The sequence below is a fragment of the Sciurus vulgaris genome (genome assembly GCF_902686455.1).
Source record: "Sciurus vulgaris genome assembly, chromosome: 6".
Classification (NCBI taxonomy): domain Eukaryota; kingdom Metazoa; phylum Chordata; class Mammalia; order Rodentia; family Sciuridae; genus Sciurus; species Sciurus vulgaris.
In genome coordinates, this window is record NC_136466.1 from 25,050,675 (window position 1) to 25,064,056 (window position 13,382).

The 13,382-nt window shown below is 37.5% G+C and overlaps 1 protein-coding gene across 2 annotated transcripts in view; it reads right to left on the bottom strand.

Annotated features, from left to right (window-relative positions):
• MRPL22 (mitochondrial ribosomal protein L22) overlaps window positions 1-13,382 on the bottom strand; it is a 31,176-nt gene that overhangs the window by 17,606 nt on the left and 188 nt on the right. For both annotated transcript variants that reach the window (XM_079145453.1, XM_079145454.1), the window contains exon 2: window positions 13,295-13,343. In XM_079145453.1, coding sequence (XP_079001579.1) covers window positions 13,295-13,343 — 49 coding nt within the window. The remainder of the gene's footprint in view (window positions 1-13,294; window positions 13,344-13,382) is intronic.

The window sequence follows — 13,382 nt, forward strand, 5'->3', positions numbered from 1 at the left end:
GGATAGGAATAGGAAAGACAGTAGAATGAATCTGGTATAATTTTCCTAGGTACATATATGAAAATATCTAAGTGAATCCCACCATCACATACATCTACAAGAATGGGGTCCTAGTAAGAATAAGATATAATCCATGCTTATATAATTTTATCAAGATGGATTCTACTGTCATGTACAACTAAAAAGAAGCAATAATTCATGTAAACCAAGTAATAAAAAGGTATTAACCCAAGATCTTTTGCCCAGATTGGCCAATAAATGCTGACTCTCTACTATAAGTCAGCTCAGGCCCAAATAAGATTGAAAAAGGCATAATGAATCCCTAACTGTACCTGTGAAGTTGTCCAGCTTTGCTGAATATGCAAGACAAATACACAAAACAATTAAAGGCCCATATAAAACCATACATAACTATAACACAGGCAACAGAGGTAGAGGATTTCAGAGGTGGCTTCAGGTTAATCTTGAACAAGATCGCAACTAGCAGAGAACCTGGACATCTATTCCCACCAATGGCAAAGACGTGTTATCACCTATGCAGAACCACACTGTTGAGAAATAATAGAAGTCTGAATAAGAGAATCTTGTTAGGTACTAGAAAATATCAGAAAGGTAACCAAGGGTAAGATCTCAAACTAATATGCGGGGACTTGATAATAAGTTCACTCAAATTTACTCTTCTTGACTTCCCCCACTCCAAATGCTGACAATCCCTCTCCCATCTTCCAGCATCTTCTGCCCCTCCAAATCACTACATGAAATCATTCTTGAATGGTATTCCATCTTCACCTTCCCAAACAGCATCCTGCCAGAGCCACCAAGTCTTACAGATGTTTCCCATGAAATTTCTCAAATGCTTTATCTCTTCTCCAATCCAACAGCCACCATCCTGGTTCAGGACCTGTACTCTTTCAGAACTACAGCAATAGCCACTAGCTTGCTTCCTCTTCCATCAGTTAACCTAGTTCCATCCCATCTTCCTCTGCCTGAGTACAAAATGAGTTACCCTTCTACAAAACACAGCTGTTCATGTCATTCTCCAGCTTAAACACCTTTGTTGAGAAAAAGCAAATGCTTAACTATGAAATATTTTAACTCAACATTTTTAGTGTCATTGAGAACTGAGAGTCTTGGTGTAAGAGTAAGTAGATGCACAAACACATATAAGAAAATGAGGTTCAAAATCCAGTAAGTGTTAGATTTCTCTACTGAAGAGGTCTAAAAACAATGACCAACCTAGGAAAAATGAGCACCTCTATCTAGTGTCCAGATTATGATTCTGAAATCTCATTTCCTATTGAAAAGAACTAAACTTCTGGGAGAAATAGCTGATTGAAAATCTTGAGCAGAGAATGTACAAGATGAACAAGGAACAACTCATCATACCAGAAAACAGGGGAGCAATCATACTCCCAGAAGCATGTCAAAGCACTCGGGAGCTAATCTGTGGATGTATCCACAGGCCAAAGATGGGTCAATCTAAGCATTAATAAGAATAATAACTGCAGAAAGTTGAAATACAGCAAATGTGCTTACAGTCATGAGACCATATTAGATCTAAAAAAAAAAAAGTTCTGGAGTCTGAGACAGGAGGATCACAAGTTCAAAGCCAGCCTCAACAACAGCAAGGCCCTAAGCCTCTCAGTGAGACTCCGCCTCTAAATAAAATAGAAAAATAGGGCTGGGGATGTGGCTCAGTGGTTGAATGCCTCTGAGTTCAATCCCAGTACCTCCCTCCAAACAAGAAAGACACAGAATCAAGCATTCATCCTTTTCTCTATACAAACTCTATCGCTAAGTGGCCAAGCAATAGATGTAGGAAAATTTGATTTCTCTGGAGTTAATAATGAAGAAATAGAAGAATTATAATAACATCATTTTATTATCCTTAGTAAATTAATGGATAATGAAGACATAAGTGCCTCCTGACAGAAAAACACACCAGGAACCATCCATAAAGTAGTCTTTCCCACAGAAGATAAATCTGGTTGATCCAAGACTGCAGATTCAAAACAGGAAATACAGAGAAGAGGGAACATATTAAATAATATGGTATAGAGGCACACAGCAAAACCCAGGCTATAGAAAACTCTTTAAAAGACAAACCACCCATTGTCTTCAACAAATAAATTACAAGAGAAAAATGCAGAATAAAGAATCTGCAGATTAAAAGACTTCAGAAAAATGTCAATTTTAATGTGTGAACTATCACAATTTTAAAAGTATGACAATTAAAAAGCCAACAGAAATTTAAACATCAACAAAATATTTTATACTTTGAAAGAAACACATAGTTAAATATTTATGAATAAAATCATATAGTATGGGGAACTGGTTTAAAAATATGATCTGGGAGAGTAAAGGCTACAGACAAGGTTGGCCCTAAGTAACTGCTGAAGTTGGATGTTGGGTACATGGAAGTTCATCATGCTGTATCTTTCGTGTATGTCTGAGTGTATCCAAATAAAAAGTTAACACGAACTTTGCTAGTTCCATACTATCTGAAATACAGAGTCCAAACGCTTAGCAAAACACAGAAGACCTTTCGTTATCAGTCCAAATCTGCCCTTCCCAGTTTGTTCACTTTATGGCTTACCACAGGGATGTTCACTAAATAAGCCCCATACTTTCAGACCTTCACACCTTTACTCACTCACGCTGCTGTCTCCTCTCTCATTACCTCCAGAATGAAATGCTTATCCTTTGTTAAATTCTAGTTCAAAAGCCATGCAACATGAAGCTCACTCGATGTTTTATTTCCGTCATTGTTTGAATACTTTGTTCTTGCCAGCCATGCCACAATGACTTGACCACAGTTTAGTATAGCCACCTGGATCATACACTGTCATGTATCATGTACTAGAATCATATGCTACAATGAGAGTACAGATGTTGAGCAACTTGAGGGCAAGTCTACCACTCTTGTATTCTAGTGCCAAGGACAATGTTGGCACACAGATGCTGAGTAGACATTAACCCCCATGAGTACTGGCAGGTTCTTACTCTCTCTATATATATAACTTGAATGATACATGTGGCAAAATTGTTTGGGTTTTTTTGTTTATTTGTTTAATCCTCAAACCATTCAGACTTAAAAATCAAACCAACCTATTCTCTTCCTAGCATTTCTTCTACTTTACTTCAAGTTCACTATTTCATATCCTAATGTCAAAATCAGTGCCATCAAAATACCTACTAAAATGTGTACCTTTACCACCCACATTTTGGTTCCAATGTTTTAACTGAAAAGCACAAAACAAGGATACATGATCTACAGTGCAGAATTTCCTAATGAATCTATAAGCCAGGTGACGAGGGCAGAGGCTAGCTAGACCAGGGCCTGAATCCTAACTCTAATTTACTAGGTATTTAACCTTGAGGAAGACACATCAATTTCTAGAGCTCAATTTTCCCACCAGTAAATGGAGTAATAAGTTACCTCAAATGATATAACAAGTAAAATATTTAATCTGATACTTAAAATGACTCGAATTTTAAATATAATTACTTATGAGTAATAAAGCCTACCTCCTTGTGCAGTTGGTGGATTAGTAATATACTGCATCCTATGGTGCTAGCACGATAAACACTGATAGCTAGTATATTTTAAAATTAGACACTGTGAATAGCTCTCTCTCCCGTCTCCCCCAAAATAAAGCCTCTGAAGTGTGAGCTTTACATTACACAATTTCAAGCTTTCTTAAGTTTGTAATCATGACAGCTTGTTTTTATGTAGTTGCAATTAGAGAGTACACAATGGATCTTTTGAGGCCTGGTTTCTTTGTTTTTAAAAAGAGGAACTGGACTATGTCATTTCTAGTTATCTCCTAACTTTAATTACCTTCTGTCTCATTACTGACAGCTAGAAATATGAACCTTGGCTTTGTTTTCAATCATTCAGTGACATCACTAATGTGTTAACCAATCGGAGACTTCTTGAGGACAATGTCCTTGTGTTCTGAACCCCACCCAGACAGCGCAGTGCCTTGCACTCCTCAAATCTTCAATACATATCTGGTGAATTAAGTATAATGCTTAATAAATTAAATGTTATGAATTAAAAATAAGAAAATTTCTGAACACCTATAATACTTTCAAGGTTCAAATGTTCCTAAACTGAACTACCAAGTAAATGCTAATACACTGTCATCAAATTAAAATATTATTCCAAACATTAATTAATTTACAAGTACTATGTATTAAATCAAAAGTTCCTATGTGCCCTCTCCTGGCCAATTGTAAGAATTACACTGAATTAAAGCATATAAAATGAAGTAACCTTAATCTTAAAAATACAAACCAAGAGCTGGGATTGTAGGTCAGTGGTAGAGCGCATGCCTAGCATGTGAAAGGCCCTGGGTTCAGTTCTCAACACTGCACACAAAAAATAAATAAAAGTTCATCAACAAATCATAAAAATATTTTTAAAAACTACAAACCAATTTAAAACTGAAGTTCTGATGGGCAGACATGGTGGCACATGTCTGCAATACCAGCTACCAGGGAGTCTGAGGCAGGAAGATCATAAGTTCAAGGCCAACCTGGGCCACTTAGCCATCTGTCTCAAAATAAAAAATAAAAAGGGCCGGGGATGTTGTTCAGTGGTAGAGCACCCCTAGGTTCAATCCCCAGTACGGGGAAAAAAAAAAAAAAAAAAATCAAAAGCTCTTATAAGACTTTTTATGTGTGTGAGTCTGAGAAGAGTCAGTAGAGAAAACAAACTCAAGAATAGGAAATTGGTGGAATTAAATGAGGCACAGGTTACTGCTAGGATTGTTTTCCGACAAAACTTCTAACCAAGTTTTAAGTCTGTTCATAGCTCTAATTTACTACTAGTATTCTAAAAAATCAAAAAAGTGAAAAATTCAAAAATAAAGAAGAGAGAAAGAAAGAGGCACTGAAAGGCAACTTTACAAAACACCTACGATCAACTTGGGTCATTTTAAAATTCAAATATCATTATCACTGCTTAGCAGCTACTAAGCAATGTTTTCATTTACCAGGAAACTCAGGTCCTTGAGTTTCACACCATCTTCATAAATTGGGCTTAAAAAAAAATTAGGTGTGAACCAGGTCTCCAGAATGACCACAACACAACACACACACACAGCTGCCAACAGCAGAATCAAGACTGTCAGAGTTCATGCCCAAGACAGTGGTATATGGGAACTCACTTTCCTCACTCTCATTATTCAGGGGTTTTCTACCTGCCCACACAAATTTAAATAATTTTTAAAAGATACTTTTTAAAAATGATCAGGCAAGGATGAGTAGCAGATAAGCCAAATTTTAAGATTAATAGTTAATTCAGATAGGACAGTTTGTCTGAGGACTTTCTAAAGTCACAATTTGAGAAAGAGAAGTAATACCTCCTATTTACTGCTGAAAGTTCATTTTGAACTTCAGTACAAGGTATTCCCAAGCCCCAAGTGAAGACAGTGTGGGCCTCAGGCTCAATCTTAAGAATACTGCGCTATTACACTTATCAAAGTAAAAAGTTCTTTGTTCTGAATTTACTTATCAGAACAATAAGAGAACAGTACACTTGAGACTGAATACATCCTCCCTCTTGTCTCAATTAAAATCTGAAATAAAGAGACTGAAGCAATATGTATATTCTCATAGCTCAATATAATTTTACTTTGGGAAAGTCAAGGACAAACAAGGAAATAAGTGCTTAGCAAACTTCCATAAAAATGAAATTCCAGCAACTTTGACTCATAAAACAGAGTTTCTCAAACTCTGCAGTACTGCCATTTTGGGTAACATAGGATACTGAACATCTACACCTATTAGAGACCAAAAAATAGTCTGAGACTAAATCAACAAGTACATACATATATTCTTTGTTTTAGTACTGGGGATTGAAGCCAGGTATGTTCTATCACTGAGCTATACTCCCAGGCCTTTTCATTGTTTATTTTGAGATAGAGACTTCCTAAATTGCCCAGGCTGGACTTGAACTTGAGATCCTCCTGCCTCAGCTTCCTGAGTAGCTGGGACTATAGGTATGTGCCATTGTGCCTGGCCATACAAATATTCTTTTGATCAACTTCCTATTTCATAGACACAAAAAAGAAACAAATAAAAGCCTTTGCTGTCAATAATCATTTGAAAATAAGGCATTATCCCTTTCAGATCACTGTTATATTATTCAGAGGATTAAGTCATTTTCTAATCAGGAACTTGTAGCATGGGTAAACAGAACCTCTAAAGGCCTCAATTAGTTCTAAAGAATAACTGAAATAGTGAAAAGCATTTGGAAAAATCATGCAAGCTATGCTATTACATAAAGCTGAAAATTTGTACTATGCTGAATTTGTGATTAATATTCCTTTTGGGCACTGGAAAAGAAAAACATGAATCCCAATTCCTTGTAATCTTCCAGACTAAAACTTGGATCTCTTCAGGATGGATTACATTTTATCAACTTGTACACACACTTGTATTTCTTATTATACTACAGGTACTATTCAAGGTGATGGGAAGGTAGAGAGATAAACCATACTTCCAGCCTACAAGTGATTTAAGATTCAGTTAGGGAGACAGAGAATTAACCATAAATATGCATTAGGCAGTAAGATGCCAGAAAAGGACCAACATAAGGACTGAAATTAGGATGAATTTAGGAGATGGAACTCAGGCTGAGTGTTGAATAAAGCACAGACTTCCACAGAGACCAAGGGAAAGTGCCTCTAGGCTGCAGCAGCTGCAGAAGTAAAAGTGTCACTGCAGGGCATCTTTCTGGGAAAAAATTAAAAGGCCTGAAGATGATATATGGGACCTCTTTTGAAGAAAATGCAGGGGGCCAAATGATGGCCCCAAAGACATGTGAACATCTTGATCCCTGGGATTGAAATAGCAAAAGATGTAACCCCATTAGGGCTCTTAAGAGCAAGGAACTCATCCTGGGTTGTTATTCCGCCCTAAACACAACCACATAAGCTTTATGAGAGAAGCAAAGGAACTTGTGAGACAGACACACACAGAGAGAAAAAGGCAACATAAAGACAACAGAGAAAGATGGGACACAAGCCAAAGAAGGTCAAGAGCCATCAGAAGCTTACAAAGCAAGGATTCTTTGCTTTGGATTCTCTCCTCAACTCTTCGGAGTGAGCAAAGCCATTAGCTGACACCTTGAGGTAAGACTTCTGCCCTCAAGAACTGTGAGAAAATTGATTTTCATTGTTGTAAGTCACGTAGTTTGTGGTAATTTGTTACAGCAGCCCTAGAAAACTAATACAGAAACCTTTTAGATATGTGAGTTAGACTTCAACCAGATACAAACCCTCCTAACTGAAAGAACTGGCTTGAGAGTGATTTGAGAGGAGCAAAATGTCCCATAAATAAAAGAAACTTATCAAGAGACCATAAAAACCATGGAATTAAAAATGTTCATCTATAAGATCTTGTCTTTTAGAGCATGAGCAGTTTAGCACTAGACCACTGAGTCACATCCCCAGCCCTATTTTGTATTTTATTTAGCAACACGGTCTCTCTGAGTTGTTTCGAGCCTTGCTTTTTCTGAGGCTGGCTTTGAACTCACCGAACTCCTGCCTTAGCCTCCCGAGCCTCCAGGATTATAGTATGTATGTGCCACCATGGCCAGCAGGGATCATTTTCAAGTTATAAATAATGATCAATTTTTCTTTTTTCAAAAATAAATATTAAGGGGTCAGGGTTGTGGCTCAGTGGTAGAGCACTTGCCTGGTATGTGTGAGGCACTGGGTTCTATACTCAGCACCACATAAAAACAAATAAATAAAATAAAGGCATAAAAAAAGATGTAACTCAGAGCCAGGAAGAAAATATCTCTTAAATGAGTTGATTAATTAAATAAAATAAATGTTAACATATACTTGTTTGAATGCTTTTACCCAAAGGAGTAAAATAAAAGATCATTAAATTATACCACTCATTTTGATTAAGGTTTGTGATGCTTGGGAACTGTCTACACTTTTAGAAAACATACCCAAAGTGTTTAAAAGTGAAGCATTACAAGTGTACAACTAACTTTCGAATAGTTCAGAAGAAATAAAGCAGAGTCAGGGGCATGGGTATTGACAGAAAAAAGTTAAATCCATGTTAACAACTGGTGGATCTCTCTGAAGGATACTAATAACATTCCTTCAACTTCTGTAGGATTGATTTTTTTCCAAATAAGTTGAGGGAAATGCTATTTCACTCAATGCAAATGTCATGCCCAAAATGCTTTTCAATGCTCTTTGCACTGTGTGCCCGCTGTATGGCAAGCATCACAGGGCCCCACCTAACAAAGATGCTGATGTTCAGATATGATGTCCCAGTGCAGAGTCCTGTGTGGAGGATTAGGAAATTATAAGCAAACCTAGAAATGCAATTTTTAGGAAAGATGTTTTGTCCATTTCCTTACACTTTCAAAGAGGTCTATGACTCTTATTTAAGCATCATTGTCCTAAAGGACACAACTCATCAGCCACAAGGTGAGGCTTAATTAAGAGGACACAAAATCTTTGTAACTTGTCAAAAATTGTTGGTCATGGCAATCAGAATACTAAAGCATGGATAAATGAAAATTAAAGGTAAACTTCTACCCTATACTTTGGAAAAGTCTTCGAAGAGTAACGACTAAATAGAAAAGTAGACTAATACATGTTCCAATTTCTTATCTTCATGCTAACGGTTCTACAAAAGTAGGGCTAATAAAGACATGCAATCTCTTGTAGGGGTAGAGTGACTACTGATGGCTTCCAGCCTAAAATCTGGTTCCTTTAAAGAACTTCATAGTGGTATCATCTCCACACCACACCTCCACACGGCCAGACACTAGAGTAGACATCTTTACATATTAGCCTCTTCATTCTCACAATACTCTCTAAGGTAGATATTATTCTCATTTTTCTGAAATGAGGAAATTGAGCCTCAGAGAAGTTAAACAAATTACCCAAGGCCATAACATATGTCCTTGGCATAGATATGAAATCCAGACCTACCTATCCTGCAGCCCAATGGTTATTCAAATATATCATACTTCTGTCATCATTCTTCCAAATTTAAATCATGTCAGTTCCAACCTGGCTTTCTTTGTGGAATGTTTAACCTATGTACAGCTTAGCTGTTAGAGCCCTCGCACTTTTACACCAACCCTTCCATTTTAAAACCACCAAAATATACTACATCATTCTTTAAACTTTAAAATCACTCCTTGCAAAAAGACCCACCTGACAAACTCTTTTGAGCCCATCACTTTGCCATCCCTATGATTATGACAGAGTACAACTTAAGGCCAGAAAATTTTGTTTAGATACTAACTTTGCCTAAATTAACTGAATCATGTTCAGTAAGTCACAAAACTTATCAAATGCACCATCAGTAAAATATTAGACTTGGAATTAAAAGACTGAAAACTGTCAGTCTGCCACTAAACACAGACTATAGAAAAATTTTTCTTGGTCAACAGCATTATTTTCTTAACCAAATTGTGTTGATCAGCATTCCATCACTATGACAAAACATCTGAGAAAAACAACATAAAGGAGGAAATATTTATTTTGGTTCACAGTCTCAAAGGTTTCAGCCATGGTGGGCTGGCTACTCTTGGGGGAGGCCTGAGGAAAGGCAGAACACCATGGCAGAAGGGTATGGGGAGGAAAGCTGCTCACTGTACAACAGCCAGGAATCGGAGAGATAGACAGAGGCATCAGAGACAAGATATACCCTTTCAAAACAAGCCCAGTGACCTTCTTCTCCCAATAATGCCTTCAAAATATAAACCCCTTAACAGATTAGTCCATTGATGAGGTCAGAGTCTCATGATCCAATACTCATGATCCCCACCTCTGAAAATTCTTGAACTGGGGACCAAGCCTTCAATACATGAGTCTCTGGGGAACACTTCCTATCTAAACCATAATACCAATTCAATGTCTTTAGACAAGGAATGCACTCTATTGACACTGGCCCTACTAGTCTCTGATTTTACACAGAATTTCTAGTTCATTCATTTCTATGATCTATCTAGCATCTACAAGCCATTAAGTTTCTAATCACTGATTCAAATGACCTCTTAAGACTACATGGCTATGCCAAGTGAGGTGGTGCATTCCTGTAATCCCAGCAACTCAGGAGGCTGAAGCAGGAGGATAGCGAGTTTGAGGCCAGAGTCAGCAACTTAGCAAGGTCCTAAACAACTTATGAAACCCAGTCTCAAAATAAAAAATATCAGAGCTGGGGACAGAGCTCAGTGGTGAAGTGCCCTTGGGTTAAATCCCTGTTTTAAATGGGGATTTTTGTTTTAATATTTAAAAAAAAGATTTTTACATGATTAATGTGAAGCATTAGTCATACTATTTTACTTCGTTTTCATATGGTCATTTCCCCAATTAGAAAATCCAGAATAAGGATCCATAAAATTATGTAACTGCAGAACTGCAAAGACCCATGAAGATTACCTAACAAATTCCAACACTCTTGTATCATGACATGAATGGAAAAACTGAAGTCAAATTGCTCAAATTATTTACTCTAAGTTTTAATATAAGATGGGTTTGGTGGCACATGCCAGTAATCCCAGAGATTTAGGAGGTTGAGGTAGAGGGATCCCAAGTTGGAGGCAAGCCTCAGAAACATAGTGAGGCCCCCTAAGCAACTTAGTGAAATCAGGTCTCAAAAAATAAAAAATAAAACGGAATAGGGATCTGGCTCAGTGATAAAGCACCCTTGGGTTCAATCCCCAGTACCCAAAAAAAAAAAAAAAAAAAAAGTTTCCTAGTATAAGTCAATGCGAAACAATTCAAATTAACAAAAACTGTCAAAATTTTTCTTAAGGGCTGGGGATATAGCTCAGTTGATAGAGTGCCTGCCTTGCATGCCTAAGGCCCTGGGTTCAATCCCCGGCACCACAATAAATAATCCTATAAAAGAACTATAAAGAAAAACAAATCAACTGTCCCTACCTAAGATATACAAGTTAGTAAAGGCACAGAAATATATATATGTGTGTGTGTGTATATATATATATATATATGTGTGTGTGTGTGTGTGTGTGTGTGCATATATATACACACACACACACACAGCCACTATACAAGGCATATATGCTAAGAGAAAGGAAAAATTAATTTCTTTTAGTTCTAGAAAGATTTAAGAAAACTTCCTGAAGGGGAAATCTGAACACAGATTTGAGTAATGAGTAGGACTGCCGTTACACACAGGAAGCAAGGGCACAGCATGAAAAAGCCAAGAAGCAAGTAAATGAACAGCATATGCAGAAAAACTAAATAAAACAGCATAGTTGGGAATGGAGTGACAGAAGATAATCTAAGAAAGCTAGGTGTGGGCAAATCCTAAGAGCCAGGGCTTCCTATTTTCTTTTTTAGCCCACCTCTTCATCTACCCAGTACTCATGAGCCTAGGACAGAGTTAAATATAATAGAAACTCAATAATAATTTGTAATGATAATATTAATGGCAGCTAGAACTTAGTGCTATGCACTGTACTAAACAATTCATAAGCATTATCTCCTTTAATCCTCATTTTAGAACTTTAAAAGGTGGCACATGCCTGTAATTCCAGTGGCTGAGGCAGGAGGATGGCAAGTTCAAACCAGCCTCAGCAAAAGCAACTCACTGAGACACTATCTCTAAATAAAATACAAAACAGGGCTGTTGATGTGGCTCCACAGCCGAGTGTCCCTGAGTCCAAATCCACTAACCCCTTCCCCCCACCCCCCCAAAAAAAAAACTTTACAAGATGAGGGTGCAGCTCAGTGGTAGAGAGCTTGCCTAGTATTCCCAAGGCACAAGGTTCAGATATCCCTGGCACAGGGCTGGGGTGGGGGATCAGATCTATGCAATAGGTAATAATGTCACTCATATCACATAAAAGATAAATGACACAAAGAACAAGTAACTTTTTCCAAAATCACAGTTAAGAGGTGGATTCATGCCCAATTCATCTGTCTCCAAAACCTATGAACATGAAAAAAATGAACCAATCAGAAAATTTACAACCAAATTATCAGTCTCCAACTATCAATACCGTACTGCAGAACAGACAAGCAGTAGAGGACTGGCTTCTTCCCAGCTCCTAATTCAATTACACTCCCTCATTTATAAAGAATATTTTTGTCCTGAGGTCACAGAATGCTCTACAGAGTACAGTACATAGCTTCAAAACTTCCCATAACAGAGTGGCCTTGAGCAAGTTATGTCACTTTGGAAAGCTTCAATTTCCTTCTCCGAAAAACAGGTAAAGCTGTATCTACTATGTACACAGAATGTTAGGAGGAAGTGATAACACATACAACATGCTACAGCACCGTCAGGGTCAGGCACCATGTAAACCAAGATAGTCTACAACAGAGTTCCTGCCCACAGAAGCAAGTCACCCAAGAGGCAAAGAGAAAGGCTGGGCTGTCCCATATTAAGTGGGGCTGTCCCATATTAAGATGGTGTTCAGAAAAATCGAGTTACTTAAGAAAATAGAATTGAAATACGATTTCTCATAAATGAATTTGATAACTAAGTTTTATATATATGTGTATGTATACACATGTGTGCTAAAAGAATACCAAAAATAATCATTTTATGAATAGCCATATTTGAGATTGATGTGAATATTTTATATTACTCATTTGGTTGATACCATTTTTTATTTCTCAGTGTGGTTTTCCTGAGTTTCAGTTCTACTAATGAAGCATTTGATGTTTTGTTTGAAACAATACAGCATTGAAAAACCAAAGCATTCACTTATTAATATTCTTCACCTTTCAATTTCAAAGATTGTTATTTGGTTTTCTGCTTCTGATTTGGTGTCTGATAATCTGAAAACTGTTCCACAGTAGGAAGAAATGCTCAAAATGCTTATGAGAAGCAGAAAATCAATATTGGTCAGACAGTGTTTGATGCAGCTTCAAGAGGTCTACAGGACACAGCCCTTGAAAATTTCTCTTTGATACACGAAGCTGTAATTGTGAATTGACTGTTTCCCTATTGATTCTCTTATGGACCAAGTATAAACTTGGTAATTTTCTCTTGTCATCAGAGAACCATTTGGACTTGATTTCTGAATTTAGAATAAATGTTAAAATATTTGTAAAAAAAAAAAAAAAGAAGAAGAAGAAGAAGAAAACCATTCAGAACAGCCCTGGAGTAATGGTTAATTCTGGCCCCCGCGGGGCTGTGCAGCACTACGGTGGAAAAACCGAGCGACAGAGCGGACTTGGGCTGCCTAGTGCACCACTTTGGCCCCACAGCCTGACTGACTAGCAAAGAGGCCGTGAGCCCCAGTGAAACGCCAAGGCGACAGACTTACCCCAAGGCCAGCTTCCCCCGGCTCCTCAGGTTCTGTATCCATGATGCGCCTGCAACATTAATACAAGCTGTCAACTCCGACTCCCCTA